This window comes from Microcaecilia unicolor, chromosome 5, assembly GCF_901765095.1.
Source record: "Microcaecilia unicolor chromosome 5, aMicUni1.1, whole genome shotgun sequence".
NCBI lineage: Eukaryota > Metazoa > Chordata > Amphibia > Gymnophiona > Siphonopidae > Microcaecilia > Microcaecilia unicolor.
The window spans coordinates 77,614,473-77,636,347 of record NC_044035.1 but is presented as its reverse complement, the minus strand read 5'-3'; the positions used below and the strand labels follow the sequence as shown (position 1 = coordinate 77,636,347).

Below are 21,875 nucleotides of genomic sequence, written 5' to 3'. Positions count from 1 at the left end.
ATGTGATTTTCCGGATTTAATTTGTGATGTGCTATCTCTCACTGTTACCAATAACCTACCCTTCAATTATGGGCTGCTCATGTCTTTGTCAGTGGGCAAACTTACAAAATCAGCAAGGGATCAAATACTTATTTCCCCCACTGTATAATACTGCTGGGAGTAGTGGCATAGCCAGAGAACCAATTGTGGGTGGGCCTGAGCCCAAAGTGAGTGGGCACAAATTTTTCTCTGCCCCCACCTCAAAATATATATTACACTTTCTCTGAAGGTGGTCAGAATTGCCTTTTACCAAGCTTGGAATGCAGCAACAATGTCCCTAAGCTACTGATGCCGACACCCCATACACGTTTACTTGTTGGTGGCTCAAAGATGCTGTGGTTGACTGCAGAGCTTGGGAGAAGGGAGTTCTGCTTGTCTTTGGATGAATTCCACAGCAGCTGGGGATGCTTAGGGATATACAGCAAGGGTCAGGACCGATGTTCGCCATGCTAGAGCCCAGGTCAGAAAATAAAGCAGGGCCCCCCCCTGCCATTACTGTCACACCACAATTAAACAAATGTAACTTTTGTTTAATTTTTAAAGACAAGGCACCATATATGGCTCTAAAACTATTGGATCTCCTATAGCGCAGCTATGTTAGAGCCAAAGCTCTCCAATTTGTCTTAATCATTTGCAGCCATTGTCTTATTTTATCTTTTACATAAAAATGCACTTCTGCCAACAAACTTTAAAAAAAAAAAAAAAAAAGAGAGAACAAAACAGCAACCAGTTTACTTATCTGAGAAAGCGACAATACTTACCTGTAGCAGGTATTCTCTGAGGACAGCAGGCTGATTGTTCTCACATGTGGGTCGACGTCCGCGTCGGCCTTTTGCAAGCAAAATAAAAGTTTTGCTAGAATCTTCTAGCGCGCGAATCGCACACACCGCGCATGCCTTCCCGCCCGTCACATGAGCACGCTTCCTCAGTTTAATCAAAAAGCATAGAAGCAACAAACAACAAGAACTACAAAGGGGAGGAGGGCAGGTTTGTGAGAACAATCAGCCTGCTGTCCTCGGAGAATACCTGCTACAGGTAAGTATCTTCGCTTTCTCCGAGGACAAGCAGGCTGCTTGTTCTCACATGTGGGGTATCCCTAACATCCAGGCCCCCTCAAAACAATGAACATTGGTCAAATGGGCCTCGCAATGGCAAGGACATAACATAGAGCAGGTACCGAGTTGCTAGGAGACGGACGCATCGGCACCTCCTGTATCGAGGGGGAGCAATCCTCTTGGCGCCGACGCTTCTCAGGTACCAACTCTCTCGATGCCCCAGAGCTCCTGGTACCGTGTGTCAAAGGAGAACGATGACGGTGCTTCTTTGCCTTCGCTCGACGCCAGTCAAGACTCCTCGGTACCGATGAGGAAGACGTGGAATCCTCACGTCTCCTCGGGGCCGGGTCTGACGAAGGTTGGTTCTGGGGGGCCTGCATAACAGGAGGCCTCGAGGCAGCTGGAGACCCACTTGATGCCTGACTGCCCCCAATACAAGTTGGTCTCTCAGCAGCCATTACCTTCCTTCCCGATGTCGATGCTCCTGTCGATGTCGCTGACCTTGGTACTGATGTCGACGTCGAAGGACCGGGCTGAGCCCCAAAACGTTTTTCTCGTTGGGCTTCTCGAGACGCTTGAGTCCGTTTCTTCATACGAAGACACAGACTACAAGCGGCTGGGCTATGGTCGGGCCCAAGGCATTGGATACACCAGGTGTGGGTATCTGTACCTGAGATAGTCCGGTTGACCATGTACAACACTTGAAGCCACTGGGTGTCTTCGATGACATGGAAGGAAAAACGGCTTCGGCAAAATCAAACAACGTGATTGTGCCATTAAAAAGAAAAAGGGGGCACAAAGAAAGGAAAGAGCCTGGCCTGAAACTCGGCTGCATCGAAAAAGAAAGAAAAATTATAAAAAGGGGCTAAATATAAGAAAATACGGTTAAGTTTTTTTTTTTTTTTTTTTAAAGAATGCCAAAAAATAAAACTAACACGAACTACTCGTCCAGACCCTGTTTCCTGGGCCAAAAACAACGAGAGAAGAGCTGAAACGCTGTCTCTCCGCCGTGGACAAGAAAAACTCAGGAAGTACGCTCATGCGACGGGCAGGAAGTCGTCTGCGTATGCGCGGTGTGTGCGATTCGCACGCTAGAAGACTCTAGCAAAACTTTGTTTTTATTTTGCTGGTAAAATGCCGATTCTTGGGCCGATGCAGAAATCGACCCACATGTGAGAACAAGCAGCCTGCTTGTCCTTGGAGAATGCAGATTACAGCACTGTAGAGACTTGATCAACACACCCACAGACCCTCATCAAATACAGATCACAAATTAGAAATAAAAAGATTTAGAACAAAATTTGAGTTGGGAACCCCAAAAAGTTAAACTTAGCATGTACTACATCACTGGAGAAAGAAAAACAGAAATGCATTGCCTTTTCCTACTGAACACAATACAAATTTACTATGCACATTTCCCCAAAGTTAGCATATTCTATTTAAAACATTCAAAATAAAATTATGTTTTCTAACTTTGTGGTCTGGACATTTTATTTTTCCATTATGTTGTTTCTGATTTCTCTTTTCTGCTTTCCTGTCATTTGCTAATTCTCCTTCAAACGGCTGTAGTCCATTTGTCTTTTCTCCTCTCTCCTATTTCCTCACTACACCTGCCTCTGACATATTGATCATTCCTCTTTACCTTTTTCCTCTTTTTTTTCTTTTCTGCTCTGTCAACTCAAATTTCAACCTCTATCACCCTCCTCTTTTTTACTTTTCAGCCACCTATCAGATTTTCATATTCTCTCACCCACTAGCTCTCCCATTACTCATCTCAAACCTTCCTCAGCCCTCCAATCTCTCTCATCTTTAATCTAATCCCCATTACCATATTTCTACTCTCTGTAATTACTGTCATTCATTTCCTTGCCACCCCCTCTTGGTCTCTCTCACATGGTTCCACCATCCCCTCCACCCTTCTAGCTCAGCAGCTGCTCCCTCTTTCTCCCCATCTCCACTCTCGTGGCCTGACATCGCCCTGTCCCTTCTCTCTTTCCTCCTGCTCACTCCATTTCTCCCTTTCTCTTCCCTTACTCCCACTGTCCGGCATATCTCCATCACTCCCTTCTGCTCTTTGATCCAACTTCTCCCTCTTTCTCTCCTCTCCCTCCCTCTAATCTACCTCCATGTCCAAAATCTCTCCCTCTCTCCTATTGTCTAACATCTCTCTCTTTCCCTCCCCTGTGCCCCAAATCTCTTCCCCCTCTCCCATGCAGCATTTTCTCTCTTCCACCTGTCCACTACCTTGTCCAACCCTTCTGCCTTTCTCCCTCATGCACCATCACTCCATCCCCCTCCACCTAACATTTCTCCTGCTCACTCTCCATGTAGTATCTCACCCTCCTCTCCATCCTTATGTCCAACAATTCTCCTTCCATGCATCTCACCCTCCTTCGCACTTATGTCCAACATTCCTTTCTCTCTTACTCTCCATGAAGCCTCTGTTCCACCCCATGTCCATCTCATCCCTCCCACCCTCTAAGCAGTATCTCTGTCCCTTCTCACCCTTATGTCCAACATTTCTCCCTCTCACCCTCCATGCAGATGCAGCCTCTTTCCCTCCCCTCCACCCCTAGGTCCAACATTTTACTGTTGCCCCTCACCCTCCTCGCCACCCTTATGTCTAACAATTCTCCCCTCCCATGTCCAACAATTCACCCTCTATCATCTCCCCCCCCACCCTGTGCAGGCTTCAGCATTTCTCTCCTTCCCTACCCACCTTCTTGGATGAACAGGTCCCTCCCTGGCAACAGGGAGGGGAGCAGGCTGGACTCCTGCGGTCCTACATCTTCCTCCCTTAAGTGTCACTCTTCTTTGAACAGGTCCCTGGCAGCGGCAGCAATTCCCACACACCGCCTGCCATTAAGTCTCCTTTCTGCTGCGTCCTGACTAGTCAGAAACAGGAAGTTGTGACAGAGGGGGGTGGGCGTGGCCACAAGGAGGTTTCCAGCTTAGCAGCAGGCTGAGTGTGGGAATCACTGCTGTGGAACCTGTTCATGCAAGCGCAATGCTTAAGGACGGGAGAAACAGGACTGCAGGAGCCCAGCCTACTCCCCCCCCCATGCCAGCAATGTTAAAGGTGCACCAGTGCTGGGTAGGCCCAGGCCAGCCTCTGGCTACATGCCTGCCTACAACATCCTGGTTCCAAAGAAAAACAGGTGGGACTCCAACTGACCATAGACCTACAGCCTTGATTTTTCATAAAGGAAAAAGCTAACTGTTTTTCCTTGGAACCTTAAACCTCTTTCTACCCAAACAGGACTGGTTATGCTCCTTAGATCTAAAGCAGAGATTTCAACCCAGTCAATCAGTTTTTTTAGGATATCCTTAATAAATATGCATAAAATAAATCTGAATGCATTACCTCCATTGTATGCAACTATGTCTCATACATATTCCTTGTGGATATCCTGCAAACCTAATTGGCTAAGTGTAGCCTAAGGACTAGGTTGCGAACCACTTATCTTAAGGAAGCTTATATCCATGTAAAGATACATTCAAGCCATAGGAAGTATGAGATCTGTAACAGACATCTCACTCCACATCCTGCCCTTTGAGCTTGTGTCAGCATCTTGAGTTTTCACAAAATGCTTAATGGCATATCTACACGAACCAGGGGTGAATATGTTTCTCTCTCAGGACAGCTGGTTGATAAAGAGGATGGTACTATCTGGTCAATGTGCACAATGATCTGCGAGGTGGAGTCATTATGATTCATCATCCATTATCCCAAGTCCCACTTGGATCGGCAATTTGCTGTTCATTATGGGAGAGCATAACATACATAAGAATAGCCCTACTGGATCAGACCAATAATCGATCTAGCCTAGTATCCTGCTTCCAAAAGTGGCCAATCCAGGTCACAAGTGCCTGGTAGAAACCGAACAGTACCAACATTCTGATCCAAATGGTAGATTCATACTGTTAGCGGGGGGAGTTGTGGGGGCAAAAATGTCTTCTAGGTAACATCCATGGTCTAAATACTTATGATCACCAGTTCCTTACCATCTTGTTATTTAAGTTAATCCAATTTGAAGGTTATCAAGTTATCCTAGAGGGGGATTTCAACACTGTAGCAGATACAAAACTAGACTGCAAACCACTTAAGCCCCAATGAAGAAGGCTAAGCAGATAGGGTGCAATTGTTTGATGGATGACTTTGGACTGGTTGATATATGGAGAACACTTCACCCTGACACCTCAGACTACACCTTTTACTCTCACCCTCATGGGGTCTATTCCACACTAGATTACATTAGTCTTAACATATCTCTTCCCAGGTGCCGGTACTCAGTACCCCCTCAAACAAAAGCCCTGAGTATACTATGCCATATTTTCTATTGTTGTTTGAATATTTTTACTGCTGTAGTTGTCTATTGTTATGTTTGATTTATTCTTACTGTACACCACCTTGAGTGAATTCTTTCAAAACAATAGTAAATAAATCCTAATAAATTAATAAAAATGAAGACATTGCAACACAGTGTGTGCTTTTTCTTTTTAAATAAGGCCCTATACTTTGCCCATCCTGAATATGAGGATGCTAGGGCTAATTTCGTCCACAGTTTGAAGCTCCCAAGGTTGTCAGACCACCAGGTGCAGCAGCTAAATGCCCCAATCACACTGGAAGAAATTACTCAAACAATCAAAGCCCTCAAACTTGCTAAATCTCCAGGACCAGACGGCCTTGGCCTAGAATTCTATAAAATATTGCAGGACGGAGTAGGAGCACCCTTACAGGGCTTTTTTTCAGGGCCTGCTCCTGGGGCCCTGTGTAAACTCTGCACATAATGCTGCACGTGTAGTTGTTTTACGCTGGAAGGGTGCTGGAACAATTAGGTTTGTACAGACTCATATCCCTGCTCAATCAGGACAATAAACTCCTGGCTAGCATTTTTGCAGCAAAGTTGAATAATTTTTTGCCCTTACTAATCCATAAGTACATAAGTGTTGCCATACTGGGACAGACTGAAGGTCCATCAAGCCCAGTATCCTGCTAATCCAGGTTACAAGTACCTGGCAAGATCCCAATAAAGTACAATATAGAAATAAGCAGTGGATTTTCCCAAGTCCGTTTTAATAATGGCTTATGGACTTTTCTTTTAGGAAGCTATCCAAAGCTTTTTTAAAACTCCACTAAGCTAACTGCTTTTACCACATTCTCTGGCAACACATGCCAGAGTTTAATTTCACATTGAGTGAGGAAATAGTTTCTCCGATTTGGTTTAAATTTACTACTGTGTAGCTTCATTGTGTGCCCCCTAGTCCTAGTATTTTGGAAAGAGTAAACAAGCGATTCATATCTACCCGTTCCACTCCACTCATTATTTTATATACCTCTATCATATCTCCCTTCAGCTGTCTTTTCTCCAAGCTGAAGAGCCCTAGCTGTTTCAGTCTTTCCTCAAAAGGGAAGTCATCCCATCCCCTTTATCATTTTTGTCACCTTTTTCTAGTTCCACTGTATCTTTTTTGAGATGCGGTGACCAGAATTGCACACAGTATTCAAGGTGTGGTCACACCATGGAGCTATACAAAGGCATTATACCATTCTCATTTTTATTTTCCATTCCTTTCCTAATAATACCTAACATTCTATTTGTTTTCTTTGCCACCGCAGCACACTAAGCAGAATGTTTTGAAGTATTGTCAACGATGACTCCTAGATCCTTTTCCTGGTTGGTGACTCCTAACACGGAACCTTGCATCACATAGCTATAGTTCAGGTTCTTCTTTCCCACATGTATCACTTTGCACTTGCTCACATTAAACATCATCTGCCATTTAGATGCCCAGTCTCGTAAGGTCGTCTTGCAATTTTTCACAATCCTCTTGCGATTTAACAACTTTGAATAACTTTGTACTAGTTCCGCGATGCAAAGTTCCGCGATAGCATCACCAACCAGGAAAAGGATCTAGGAGTCATTGTTGACGATACTTTGCAACCCTCTGCTCAGTGTGCTGCGGTGGTAAAGAAAGCAAATAGAATGTTATATATTATTAGGAAAGGAATGGAAAATAAAAACAAGGATGTTATAATCCATGGGGACCAGGTGGGGTTTGTCCAGGGAGAATATGTACCCATGAACTTCAAGGTATTAGCAGTGCTGAAGTCACAGGCATCCCCAGAGGACAAGGCACTGATAGCCAGTTTGAATGTCAAAAAGGCGTTCAACATGGTGTCACCTATTCCAGACACTCCCATGGTATGGTATAACGGGGGCCTTTGTGGATTGGGTGAAGGCATTTCTGATTTTCCTTTGTCACTTCCCACTCATTGGCTCTCTGGACATTTGGGTCGTCCTTCTTTCCCCAATATATCTGAAAAAAGTCTTGTCTTCTCATTTCACATCTTTAACAATTTTTTTCTGCCTGTCATTTTGCCATCCTATTTCTTTCTTCGTATTTTTTGCTTTTACCTGGTACTCTGTGTTTTTCTTTTTGTGATATTATGTATTTTGTTACCACCATCTGTTTTGCCTTTATTTTTGCAAATGTTTGTGGTAGCAGGGTTTCACCTACTTTCACTTGATAATCAAGTGAAATTTACATTTATAGCCTCACTGATAACAAATCCCATGCATTCATGATGCTTGGAGCTTGGGTTTTCCTGGTTGGCAGATATAATGTATGTCTCCATTTTGCAAGATAGGGCTCTGAATTGCTTGAAAGAAGCAACTGTTACCCCTCTGTTGAAGGGGGGTTTGTGTATTGACCTTTATGACCAATGTATAATCTACTGATGGTGGTCAAAATGTTAGAGAAGGAGATGGTAACACAGGTTTGTGGTTATTTGGAAGAATTTGATTTATTGGGTATAGATTTGGTGTTGTACAGACAAGGCTCTGTTACGGAGTCAATACTGGCAGCCATTTTTGGAAAGATAAAGGAAAGAAGGTACTTTTGATCTCAATTGATCTTAGTGCAGTGTTTGATATGGTTGAGATGAGAACTCTTTTGGACAGACATGACAGTTTTGGACTGTGTGAGAGGTTTCGAGTTAGATCAAATCATTCTTACTGGATGCAATTGAAGATAAAATTAAGTGTGAGCTGATCTACTGGTAGAAATTGAAGTAGGGAGTCCATCAAAATTCCCCATTTTCCATTGTTTAATATATACCTATGCCCTTTAGAAGTGTTATTTTGAAAAATTTTTAAGCTTGTGCCAATGATATTCTCTTCCAGTTGTTAGGGATGGGATTAAAGAGCAAGAAAATGTGAATGACTGAATTGGGCCGAGTGGGTTGGTTTGGAATGTAAGTTGGAGGTGTTATGTTTTGGAGATCTTGATTGGGTGTCTCCACATATTGGTGGGGAAGGAAGCTTTACAGTAGGTGATTTTTCTCAACGTTTTAAGTGTAAATCTAGAAGATGGGATTAGGCAATGGCAGATATTTCAGGTGGTACAGTGGTGTATTTTAAGATGAAACGTATAAGGAAATTGAGTGTTTGGATGTGGACCTTTTTAGAATAGTAGTGCAGACATTTGCTATTTGTTCGCTGGATTTTTGTATGTGGACATTTCTGGAAAACTTTTACTTACACTTCAAGTGGCAAGGAACAGTGGCTAGATTCTTAACTAAGAACAAAAGGATGACTAGCATGACAATTATTGGGTCAGTTACACTGACTTCCTATACGAGTGTAGTACTTTAAAATTTTGGTTTTGACACTTAAAGTTTTGAAGTTTCAGGTCTTGCATTTATTGTGGTCTTATGTGCCAAGTTTACACCCCAAGAAACTTCCTGTACTCCTCTCAAAAGAATTTATTGGTGGTTCCTGATAAGTCAGTTTGGGGGAAACAAGTGTGGAAAAGTTTATTTCCTTGAATTGTGCCTTGCCTCCTTGCATACTTTAGATACAATTTTCTCTTTGTTGATTTTCCTTAGTTCTTATTTTGATCTATATAAGGAGGATTTAGATGGATTTGTATTCAGGTTAACAAGATAGGTTCAAACACATGTGACTTTTCTCAAATTCTTTAGATAGGACCATTTTTTTCTAATCACACACTCAGATCTATATATACATCAATATGCATGGCTTTTTCTAGTTCCAATGTTTATTATTCTTTGAATGGAATGCTGATTTGTTACAATAATGTAAACTTACAACTATTGAAATATGACAGTGTCCAAAAGTAGAACAGTTTAGCTTATAGCATTTGAATAGAGATTATATATTTTTTCAACAAAACAAATCTGTTTATCTTACAAGAAAGTTGTTTTAGGTAGTCTTTAAACTAGTATACTTAAGCAAAATGACAAGCTATGTGCCTCTGATACAATATATATACAAGCACATATGCTATCTATTTAGTATGTGTGTACACACAACCTATGCACCAAAGGTTTTCTGCTATTTTATACTTAATAAAAAGAGAATCCCTAAAGTCCATAGCTAGCAAGTACATAAACATAGGGCCCAAATCCATACATCTCTCAAAGGTGGGACAACAGTCAAATTTATCAGTTTCAACTAGCTGATTTGGCTCTCTCCAGTACACATCTCTTCTCTATGTACGAGATATGGATGGGCCAACAATTTTAAACTTGCCTCATATTCAGAAACATTTATACATTTAAAGTATATGCATATAAGTGAACATCTAAATATGGAATATAAACACCAACCTGAGAACATTTGCTTTATCTCTACTGTAAAATTAGTCATCTTCGCACCCAGTTAAAGCACCTTAAATTGTTTTAGGACATGATTTTTAACAAAACACATTCAGATGTTATGGCTATCTCTAAGATACATGCAGGCTTCTATACCTAGGTACCTAAAGAAAATGAATTCCTCTTTCAATAAAAACTAGTCATGAATTGTTAAAGAAAATACTAGAAAACATTTTCTCATCTGGGAAAGAGTCCTAAACGGAATAAAATCTGTTTCAAAACCAGTTTGTTTTTCAGTTAAAAATATAACAGAAGCTTACTGAGTGTGCATGCTCTGACTCATCCCACAGTATGAGGCTTACAAAGGAAATTTTAAAAAAACACAGCCCTTTAAAGGGATGTACTAGCAGTTTCAAGCTATTACCACTATTTAGTACAACCTATAGTACACATAAAAAGTTGAAATTTGACTGCTACCAAAAATGATCTCTGCACATATCTGTTTTTCGTCTTTGATATTTTTACAGTTCCTGGGCATAATCATCTTCTAATTATGATTTGTATGTGCTATGACTGTTACCAGAAGTATAAAAGGCTTTTTAAAACCCAATTTTTATTTTACCTGTTTCATAAAACTAGCTCCATGAATAATTACTTACTGAATCGATTCTGTTTACAAAAACAGCTCAATGATAAAGACAAGTTTAAACGGTAAGAAACTGTATGGTTAAAACCCGCTTTGTTTTATTTTGAACCTGCAACTGTCTGCATGTAATATTTGAACAATTTCACAATGTTTACATGTTGAATTTCACTACAGTGCAAATAATTTATAGAATACATTTTTCCTTAATATCACTTCCTGTGCCAGTCTCCTGCTGATTCTTCCTTTTACAGATCTATTTACATATTGGATAAATGTTCACTGTATGCACCTGAATGTTGCTGAATATCAGCAGAACTAGCAGCAACTGTTAAATTGTGATTACTTGAGTGAATGTATAAAATTATCAAGACTATATTCAGAATCATACTGATCTTGACTCCAAAGTTCTCCAAGGTTATCAAGAATCGATTTCATGGTTGCTTTTCCTGATGTAGTAGCGGAGTTATCAGCCTTCTCAACTTTCTCATCCTTAAAAGAATAAAATCAATCCAGTGAATATGAATGCCAAAGCCTGTGTTATTAATAAATCTCCCCCTCCCAACACACATTGCTTTTCAAGTGTGAAATGTAATCTCATACATTTAGAAATAAAGTAGGACCGCATCAGTACTGCTACAGTTGCCTGGAGAATAGAACAAAAGGTTAGAAAATCTGGTGATTACTGCCATGTATTTACAGACTTTTGCTGATCAAGACCCTCAACTTTCAAGCACTTGTTAAATTTGCTGGTTTCCTTAATCATATCTTAATGGTTGCTGTAAAGGGTGGCTATATAAAACATTTTCCTTTCCAATGTGTTGCTACTCCAGATGGCAATATGCCGCACTGTGTAATTTTACCATTACACTGAATAGCCAGGTAGCTGATTTATGTGATCTAAAGCGAGACAAATGAAAACAGAACTATGTTCAATAATGGCAAGGCTTGATACCACTAAAAATTTTGTTAAGGTTCATGATCAAGTTTCATTTTAATTTCAAAGGCACATTCAAATACATAATAACTTTTGAAGTTATTGGGAAGATTTGGCAGTGCATAGTATTTATTTACCCAATGCCTCAACTTTAGGGAGCAAAGATGGATATTTAAATTAAAAACTCTATTTCCTGATGGGCTTAATTCAGAGATAGATTGGTGGTCGCTGATGTAATCGGACCTACTGCAGACCCATTGGCTGACATAGTTTAGATTGAGTATCCAATCAGATTGGCTCTTTTTGATCAGCTGTAGCTCATTTAAATGCAAGGCTCGCGCAGAAATGCTGCGGCCATTTTTTGATATGAAGGAATCTATGCAGGATGAAATGGTAGGATGTCATTGGAGCTCTAGTAAGTGAATGTTTGCTTTCTTATAAGGATGGAGATTAATTTTGATATGTCTTATGTTTCAGAGAGCCTCTTCCTTGATAAAGCACTATGCGAAACTTGGCCATGTCGGCGGGGGTTCCCTGTGTTGCTGCCTTTTAAAGATAAGTTAATGTTTAAAAGCAACATATTTAAAAGCAATATATTTATTTATTTTTGCGCATTTGCACAGTTTTGGGTTATAAAAAATGTGAGAATAAATAAAAAAGGAACAAGGGGATTAAATGAGGATTTGCACCACACCATTTCGCTTGTAGCGAGAGAACAATACTGTTCGTATGGTTGTGTGAGGCAACTAGTCTGATTATCCCCTAGCACCAGACGGTGTGCTCAAATATCCTACCTATTAACTTGATGTTTGGGACATTTAATATTATTTTGAATACTAGTATTTATTGATGACATAACAATATTTTATAATTTTTCTCCTTTAGGATTAGGGCTTGTAAAACATGCCAGACTGACACTGGGAAGCAAAGCTACCTATTTAACAACAAAACAAATACAGCAGAAGCAGAAAGTGCAAACTTCACCACACTGTACTGCCAACATGCTTCAGAAGCGCTGCGTACGTCCGGTAGTGCTATAGAAATGATAAGTAGTAGTAGTTCTACTAATGGTGAGGGGGTAATTTGTTTTTCCTGATTCACAATCCTTGGCTTCTCAGCTGAGGCTAATGGATGCTAGCAGATTTTTTTATGTGGACATGTTTCTGAGTGCTAGACAGAGTCTTAGGTTCCAACACAGTAAACTGCACTATACTTTAGCATACCAGTTTACTCTTGATTTTCCCCACACTAGCCTTACTCCCAATCAGGTAGAATATTTAATGTGGAAAAATCAGTGGTGGTAGTGCAGTTAGCATGCAAGCCCATACACAAGCCTGAAAACATTTTAGCAGCGTTTAAAAAAAATTGTTTAACTGAGGCAGATGGCAGTGGGTCAATCATAACAGTGTAACACAGTTAAAATAGACAACAACAAAATAAATATCTTCATGGTATAGGCAAAGATTAATTCAACTTCCAAATACAACATTTAACCCAGAGGCTACCCCTGAATGTCCAAGTCTCCACATTAAGACAACATTTAATACAAATGGTTCTTACTTTGTCAATGGTGAATAGATCAAGAAGCTGGTCTGTTCCCATGCTTTGCAGGATGGCGTTCTCTTGGCTAATAACTGTATTTGCAATACTCATTTTGAACTTCTGGAGACCCATAATTTTCTCTTCTAAGGTTCCTCTTGTTATCAGGCGATAAACATTAACAACTCGTTTCTGAAAGCAATATAACCTTTTGTCACATCATATAGAAAAAGAATGATTAAAGCATAACGGATTATTTTCCCCCATTATCCAGAATAGCATCAAAAAGGAGATCAAAACCCTAAATCATCAGGGACAGCTGGTTTCTTGTATAGTGATTTCAGAAGTACCACAAACCTTGCTCACAATGTACATAAGCAAACCAAGTGAAAAGCACACACCAACTCACTCAGAAAAGATTTTAATGTTCACTGAGAGGACTTATAGTGAAGCTATTTACCTTAACAAATGCCTTAAGACAGAAGTTCGGTCATAGGGGCCAATGCAATATCCTTGCATTAGAGCTGTGTGCTGAAGCTCAGCAGAAAGTTTCCTAATGCAAGGGTAATACAAAAATGTTGCTCTGACGACTCGAGATAGGCCCTTGGGCTGCAGCAGAGTTGACGCTATCTAGCCAACCCAAAGGCTGGCTAGGCCCCACCTAACAGTGAGCAAGACACCTGGGCAAGGCTGGTCTGAATACAAGGCTGGAACTTGAGGTCAGGGCTGGAGCACGGAGCAGGGCTATTACAAGTCACAGGCAGGAACAGGAGACAAACTGGAACAAGGCTGCAACACACACTAGACAACTCTAGGAGACCTGTTGCAAAGGCACTGGCTGGAAGTCAGACCACCAGACAGGAACTCATGACATCAGCCAGCGCCCTCTTCCAGAGCTATAAAGTGCTGGGTTTCCAGGAAGTAAACAGATGTTTCTTGTCAGTGAATGCTGCTGGAGACCACAGAGAACAGGTGAGGGGTGTGACAGTTGCTCTCCAGTGCAGTATGCAAATAGAATGCAAATAAGTTGAGCATAAAAATGTGCACTAATATGGAACAGCGCAGATCTGTGCTAGTGTAAACTGTATCTTAGGTACAAAAAAATTGTTATCAGCACCCAGATTGCATGCACATACATCAATGCATAGGCTGGAATACTATTCTATGCTTACAATTTTTACTCTGATGAGTGATGACACTCATTTGTAAATAGTCCAACTCTTTATTCCTTATTCAGTATACCCCTTGCCTCAGCTTCTTTTTTTTTTAATCCTATGCTTTTCATGGAAGCCAAAAAAAGGTGCAGGCCCTTATGCTTGCAGAAAAAGGAAGAAACAGACATGAAATGCTCACTAACTCTACTGCAGAAGGATCTAACCTTTTACTCCTCCTCAGACCTTGCATTACAGCTCTAGCATTGCACTCTGCCTTCTGCGCATTTGTTTTGAAAAGCTAATAGCTTCATTAGCGTTAAATGTGTTGTGCACCAATGTCTACCTGAGGTTTTGCACACAATTATCCTGTGTATAAAACATGTTTCTACATAACATGAACACAAGCTGAGATAACCTGTATGCAAAGCCAAGCGTGGTTTACTACATTGGCCCCCCTTCTTATGGCAGGGATATGGGTACATTTTCCAGGAAACTTCTTGGACTTTATTCACTAACCCTGCGTTTCTCAAGCTGTTTCCGAGTACCCCTACTGAGTCTGGTTTTTTGGGGGATATCCACAATGAATACACAGGAGATTTTCATGAAAATGCCTGACTCAGTCTCTGATACATGCAAATCTCTCATTCATATTTGTTATGGATAGCTTAAACACCAGGCCGGATGGGGGTATTCTAGAAATGGCTTAAGAAACACTATTTTTTCATATAAGAGCTAGTACAAATAAGCGCATTTGCTGTCTCTAGAATGTATAAGTGTGCTTGGAGTTCACAAGAGAAAAACTTGGAGGTGGTCTGCAGTTGATTATCAGAGATACATATGGGGATGGAATAGATACCAAACCATTCACTGCTTATAGAGTTTATAAACAGCTTACAAACCTAAAGTGGTCAAAGTCATGGGATCTGATGAGATAAATCCCAAGATACCAAGGGGACTCAGAGGTATTGGCGCATTCTCTAAAGGATGTAGTTAATCCTTAAAACAGGGGATGTTTTCTGGGATTGAAGAAAGGCGGAAAAATGGAAACAGAGAAGACTGTAGGAAACTACAGGAAGGTAAATCCAATCTTGGTAGTACAAAAGAATAGAAATACATTTTACAATCTAATGGATGCATGATCCAAGGCAACATGATTTTAACAATCGTAGATTGTGCCAAATGAACTGGATTGGGAACATGTGCTGGATGTGGTCTATTAGATTTTAATTAAAAATTAATTGGGAGTATTTGAAATAATTTTTATTTTTATGATAACCTGGATTAAATCAAACAATAAAAGAAAACATATAACCCAGGCAACTAGTATTTGAATATATCAATAAATGTATATCTAAATCTCATTTAGTATGAAAACATTTTCAACCTTCTAACTCTACTAAATAAATTATATTATATCACTAAATGGTGTGAAATGTGCTCAGAAAACAAAACATGGCGGGGCATTTTCAATATGACATCTAAATCCAATTTTGGACATTTCAGGAAAAACGTCCAAAAATTCAATAGTGAACAAGACCATTTTCAAACCAGAAAACCATCAAACTTTTGTTTCAAAATTGCCCGTTTCCTAGATGTTTTTGTGCTCAGTGTGCTCATCTTTTAGGACCATTAAAAAAAAAAAAAAAAGGACCCCCCCCCCCCCCCCCAAAAAAAAAAAAACCCAAGCCATTGGCATGTAAGGGGGCCAGCATTCATACTACACTGGCCACACAGACATCCAGCAGAGCAGTAGGTCAGCCTAGGGGGTACTGTAGTGGACTTCACAAAAAAAGGTCACAGATACACATCTCACAGTTAGCCCCTTATATTGTATGGACAGCCCTCCAAAACCCACCAAAAACCTACTGTACCCAATTGTACACCACTACTACAATAGTCCTTATGCCTGCAGGTGTCACCTGGTACTGTATGTTTTTGGTGGGTTTTGGAAGGCTCACACTTTCCACCACAAGTGTACCAATTAGAGTGGGTTATGGGCCTGGGCCCCCCTTCTCTACAGTGCACTGTACCAACCACTAGGCTACTCCAAGGACTTGCTTGCTCTTCTACTAGGACTGGTCATAACAGTTGAAGCTGTCAGAGGCTGGTATGTACTGTTTTTTTTCACATCTTGGGAGGTGGGGAGGGGGTCAGTGACCACTGGTAGAATAAGGAGGGTGTTATGTTTTAATTCCTTCAGTGGTCATCTGGTCATTTACAGCACTATTTTCTGACTTAGTTGTAATTCAAACAGGTCTAGACCAAAACGTCTAATTTTTAGCCCTGGACTCGCTTTGTTCCATTATGGCACAAAAATGTCCAAGTTCTGAGAATGCCCAAATCCCACCCTCAATAAGCCTCATTTTGATTTGCACTTACTGCACAGAAAAACATCTCAAACTGAGTTTTGATAATCATAATTTGGACATTTTTCAGAACAAAATGTCCAAATGTTGCTGCCGTTTTTGAGATGTTTTTTCTTGTTTGAAAATGAGCTCCATGATCACTTATCATCGCACACATTTCTCACTTTGAATTGGTAGCCTGTTGGTCTCTTAGTTAATAACGAATGACCACAAAACTTATCTGAATTCTTTTTGTCATGATGATCCACTTCAATCCGAAATGGTCACACTGCCACTACCAATTTTGAGTGGTCTTCCAAATCAAAGTCAAAGCTATGCACAGAGTTCAATACAGGCAATGGGAAAATTAGGTTCTTACCTTGGTAATTTTCTTTCCTCCATTACAGATGGGTTGTGTCCATCAACCAGCAGGGGGAGATACAGAGCACTCAACTTTCACAGTGCCTCATGGCCAGCTAGCTCCACTGCCTCTTCAGTATTTGAAGCTTCCAAAGCAGTATGGCAAACCGCAATGGGAATAACATGAGCTTTCCTCACAGCGAATGATGGCCCCATAACAAGGGCATGAACTCAAAAGGAGGGAATGAACACATCCTCCTGGAGGGAATAAACTCGTCCCCCTTATTGTATAACTGGAGGGGATACACGCAACCTCCTGGAGGGAATAAACTCATCCTCCAAAACATAAACTGGAGGGAATGGACTCATCCTCCTATAAGTGAACATGAATCCTGAAGACTGTTTTCCAACTTTCTCCCAAGGAAGGAACTTCAGGAAACAAGAACAGAACCTGAAACAGATTCACAGCATACAGACAATCATACAGGGAGGGCTCATGGCTTCATCTGCTATGACTAAAGGAAAGAAAATTACCAAGGTAAGAACCTAATTTTCCCTTCCTTGTCATCAAGCAGATGAAGCCATTACAGATGGGATGTATCAAAGCAATCCCTATATAGGGTGGGAACAGGTCACACCACGCGCTAGCACTTGTGCTCCAAAACGCGCATCCTTCCTAGCAGCCACATCCAGCCTGTAATGTCGGGCAAAAGAGAGCTTAGAAGCCCATGTTACTGCACTGCATATCTCTTGAAGAGAGAGTGCTCCAGTTTCAGCCCAAGAGGAAGAAATCGCTCTGATAGAATGCACCTTAAAGGCTACAGGCGGAGACCGGCCGGCAAGCAGATAAGCTGAAAAGATAGTTTCTTTGAGCCAGTGGGCAACAGTGGCTTTAGACGCTGGAGACCCTCTGCAAGGACCTGATAGCAAAACAAACAGATGATCAGAGGTCCTGAAAGAGATAGTAACTCGCAGATACTGCAGTAGAGTCCTGCGCACATCCAACAGGTGCAACTGCCCAAAAGATTCTGGAAACTCCTCCTTATCAAAGGAGGGCAAGAAAATAGGCTGGTTTAGGTGAAACGCTGAAACCACCTTAGGCATGAAGGAAGGCACGGTCCGAACCGTGACCCCGGACTCTGAGAATTGCAGAAATGGGTCTCTACAGGACAGCGCCTGGAGCTCTGACACCTGTCTCGCCGAAGTAATGGCCACAAGAAAAACGGCTTAGTGTCAAATCTTTCTCCGATGCTCGCTGAAGCGGCTCAAAAGGAGAAGCCTGCAGGGCCTTCAAAACTAGCCCCAGGTTCCAAGCTGGACAGGGTACTCGCACGGAGCCGAAGCACCCCTCTAAGAAACCGTGCCACATCTGGATGAGCAGCTAAAGACACGCCTTCAACCTTACCACGAAGGGAGGCCAACGCTGCCACTTGCACCCGCAGGGAATTATAGGCCAAGCCTATTTGTACACCATCCTGCAAAAAGTCCAGAAGCGCTGCATAACCCTGGCAGCGCTATAGAAATGCTAAGTAGTAGTAGTAGTAGAGACAGGAGCCCGCATGGGTGTGATCGCTTTTGAAGCACACCAAGACTCAAACTGGCGCCAAATCCTGGCATAAGCCACGGAAGTGGAATGCTTGCGGGCCTGCTGGAGAGTGGAAATGACTGTGTTTGAATAGCCTTTGTCCCTCAATTGCGTCCTCTCAATCGCCATGCCATAAGACCAAAGCGGCAGGCGTCCTCCATGGCTACCAGGCCCTGTGACAACAGGTTCGGTACCAGAGGTAAAGGAAGGGGAGCCTCCACTAGCATCTGTCGGAGGTCCACATATCAAGGCCTCCTGGGCCAATCTGGGGCGGAGGGCCACTTCTCCTGGGTGCAGCCGAATTGGCAGGACCACGCACCCTATCAAGGGCCACGGAGGGAACACATATAGTATGCCCGGAGGCCAGGGCTGAGTCAAGGCATCCAGCCCTGCCGAGTGAGGATCTCTCCGTCTGTTGAAGAAGCACGGGACTTTGGCATTTGAACTTGTCACCATAAGATCCATCACGGGCTTGCCCCATTTGGCTCATATCTGCAGGAATACTTCGTCTGCTAGTTCCCATTCTGCTGGATCGATCTGATGCCTGCTTAGATAATCAGCTTGCACGTTGCTCTGACCTGCAATGTGACCTGCCGACAGAAATTGAAGATGCAGCTCGGCCCAGTGGCAAATCTGTTCGGCCTGCGCGGCCAGTGCTCTGCACTGAGTGCCGCCTTGTCGATTTATATAGGCCACTGCTGTCGTGTTGTCCGACATCACTCTGACAGCCAATCCTTCCAGGGTCACTTGAAAGGCCAGAAGTTTTGTGGTCATTCATTATTATCTAAGAGAGGAACAGGCTAAATTGATTCAAACTGTGTATGATGATACGTAAGTGACCATATTTTGTTTTCTGAGCATATTTCACACAATTTAATAATATAAGTTTGGAAATGGTTTCATATTATACATTTACTGATATGTTCAAATACTAGCTGCCTGGGTTATATATTTTATTCTACTTAGATTTCAGCAAAGCCTTTGAAGCCTGGCTCCTATCTTGTGCTCCTGGGGCTGGGTCTCTCCACTCAACCCCACCCCAAAGCTTATTTACTGCTTAGCAGAGGTTGAGCATACTCATCCCCTCCTTGTGTGTTCCAAATTGCTTCAATTACTGGTAATAAATTTACTGTTAATAAGCCTAGTTATTTATTTTTTCAGGCATATAAATCGGTCTTTTAATTTGGGCTTTTGAAATTTTAGCTACATCTGGAGTGCTACATATTTTTCTTATAAATGTTTTAAAGGGGATCATGTGATAGACAAGTGGATGTGTCCTGCTGGTGCTCCAGGAACCCTGTCCTCTCTCCATGTTTAATTTGAACATTTTTTTTTAGGAAAGTCTGACCTTGTGATGGTAAAAAATCTGCGCAGAAAGAAAAGGGACGAACGCTTTGTGTCTTGCTCTATAGTAATGGCAACGAAAGCTATCTTGCTTTGTTGACTTTCTTCTTGTGCTCCAACTATCAAACAGTGCTAGCCCTTCTTTGGATGGAAAACAAGTCCCTAACAGACATCTGTGCTCCGCAGGGACTTCAGTTTCAACACAGGTGGACTCCTTTTTGGAACACACTCACCCCGGTTGCTCATAGCCGATTATTAAATCTGTGACTCAAGTTACCTGATACTAGGGTCCACTTTGGGGTCAGCACCCAATAAAAAGATCTAAGTGTCATTGTAGACATCTTGTGGATGTCTTCAATTAAATCTCCGTCCAATTCTCCTGACTGTGAAGGTGACCTATATATTACACCAATGTAAATATATTTTCCTTTTCCTCTTAAAAGACAAAAATGATTTTTACTGATTCAGGATAGCTATATTCAGGCCCAGTATGATTTTGAACGATCTGGGTGACCATGCTAGGGTTGTCAGTTCTGCAGCTGTCAGACCTTCTGTTTCTTAAGGTTGGGAAGGGCTGGGGTTTTTACAGGATGAGAGTAATAGGGCGAAAGTTTGATAAACTGTTCCAGATCGTTAGGACTCACAAAACTATAAGAATCTAGGCCCCATGGTTCTATTTGTGCTGTTTTATTTCTTTTGCACTGCAACAACCTGGAGCAAAAAGATTTGTTGTTGTTTGGGGATGTAGTCGTGGATTGGATATATGACTGTTAACCATAAACTTACTTTACTTGTTATAGTAGTTCTGGTTATGGTACTGGTATCATACAATAGCTTTTCATAATGTGGGAGGAGGAGGGAGGGTGGAGGTTAAAATATTTTAAAAAATGAATGTTTTATGTGCAAGTTTCTCACATTGGAGTTATCATTGTTGATAACAGGATGGGATGTTCATCGTATGGTATTCTGGAAGTTCTTAATAGATTTACCATAAAAATACTCTGGAGAGTTTACTACAGCAGTGCTTCTCAACTTAATCCTTGTGGCCCTCCCAGTCAAACAGATTTTTAGGATATCCAGAATGAATACTTATACAATAGTTTTGTATACCACGGAGGCAGTGAATGCAAATATATCTCATGCATATTCATTGTGGATATCCTGAAAACCTGATTGGCTGGGAGTGCCCCAAGGATTGGGTTGAAAAATCACTGAATTACAGCAAAATACAGCTGCTGAAGAAACAAACATGCTTTTCATGCATCATGGAAAATGACAATTTAAGCTGTGGAGCCACAAATTACCATGCATGCCAAGCAGGATCATTAAGAATTTCCTGGAAAGCCCTGGAAAATGTGTTCACGTCAGCACTTTCAGAACCGTATCACTCTATGTGTAACTATTATGACCTGCTGGTCTTTGAAGAAAACGGAATTATGCTAGCCAAAGAAGATTAGAACATTACCTGTCCAATACGATGTGCTCGATCCATAGCCTGAAGATCTCTCATAGGGTTCCAGTCATGTTCTACAAACACAACTGTATCAGCACCTGTTAGGTTAAGACCCAATCCACCAACATGAGTAGTAAGCAACAGAACATCTATAGATGGATCATTGTTAAACCTTTAAAAAAAAAAAAAAAGGGGAGATGATAAAGTTTGAACAATTAGAGTGGAGTGCTAGGTTTCAAATTGTAATGATGCTCTTTTTCACATTAGGCAAGTCATTTCACTCTCCTTTACCTCAGGTATACAATAAGGGATAGAAAACATTCATTAATGTGCATAACTTAATACAAGTCCCATTATTTTCAATGGCATCTATATACAAATAACTTGCATTAAATGCATTGTCATGCATTAAATACGTTAATACAATCTAGTACAAATAGCTCTTAGATTTTAAGTCCTCTGGTGACAGGAAACACAGACTGTACCTGAATGTAACTTGCCTCGAGCTACCACTAAAAAAAAAGCAGACGCTAAATCTAAATCTCCCTCCTATAAACCTTAAAACAAAATTTAGTCTAGCAATAACCATTTAATCCTATTTTACAAGTGTTAACAATGTAAAAGCCTGATTTTGCTTAGGTCATAATTTGAACAGTATTTCACCAAAGGCTTGCTGAATGTGGAGTCTCTTCTGAAAGATCTATTCAGTCACAGGAAATACAGATACCACTAATTCTGTAATCTTCGTGCCTAAATGTAAGTGCCATTTCCATGCTACAATTAGAAGTTGACTGAAAT

General features: G+C 41.3%; 1 protein-coding gene across 1 annotated transcript in view; it reads right to left on the bottom strand.

Annotated features, from left to right (window-relative positions):
- Positions 1-9,151: 9,151 nt before the first annotated feature.
- The window catches only part of BTAF1 (B-TFIID TATA-box binding protein associated factor 1), a 620,170-nt gene continuing 607,446 nt past the window's right edge, over positions 9,152-21,875 (bottom strand). The window contains 3 exon segments of the mRNA XM_030204965.1: positions 9,152-10,852; positions 12,858-13,028; positions 21,090-21,249. Of these exon segments, the coding sequence (XP_030060825.1) occupies positions 10,703-10,852; positions 12,858-13,028; positions 21,090-21,249 (481 nt within the window). The 3' untranslated portion in view covers positions 9,152-10,702.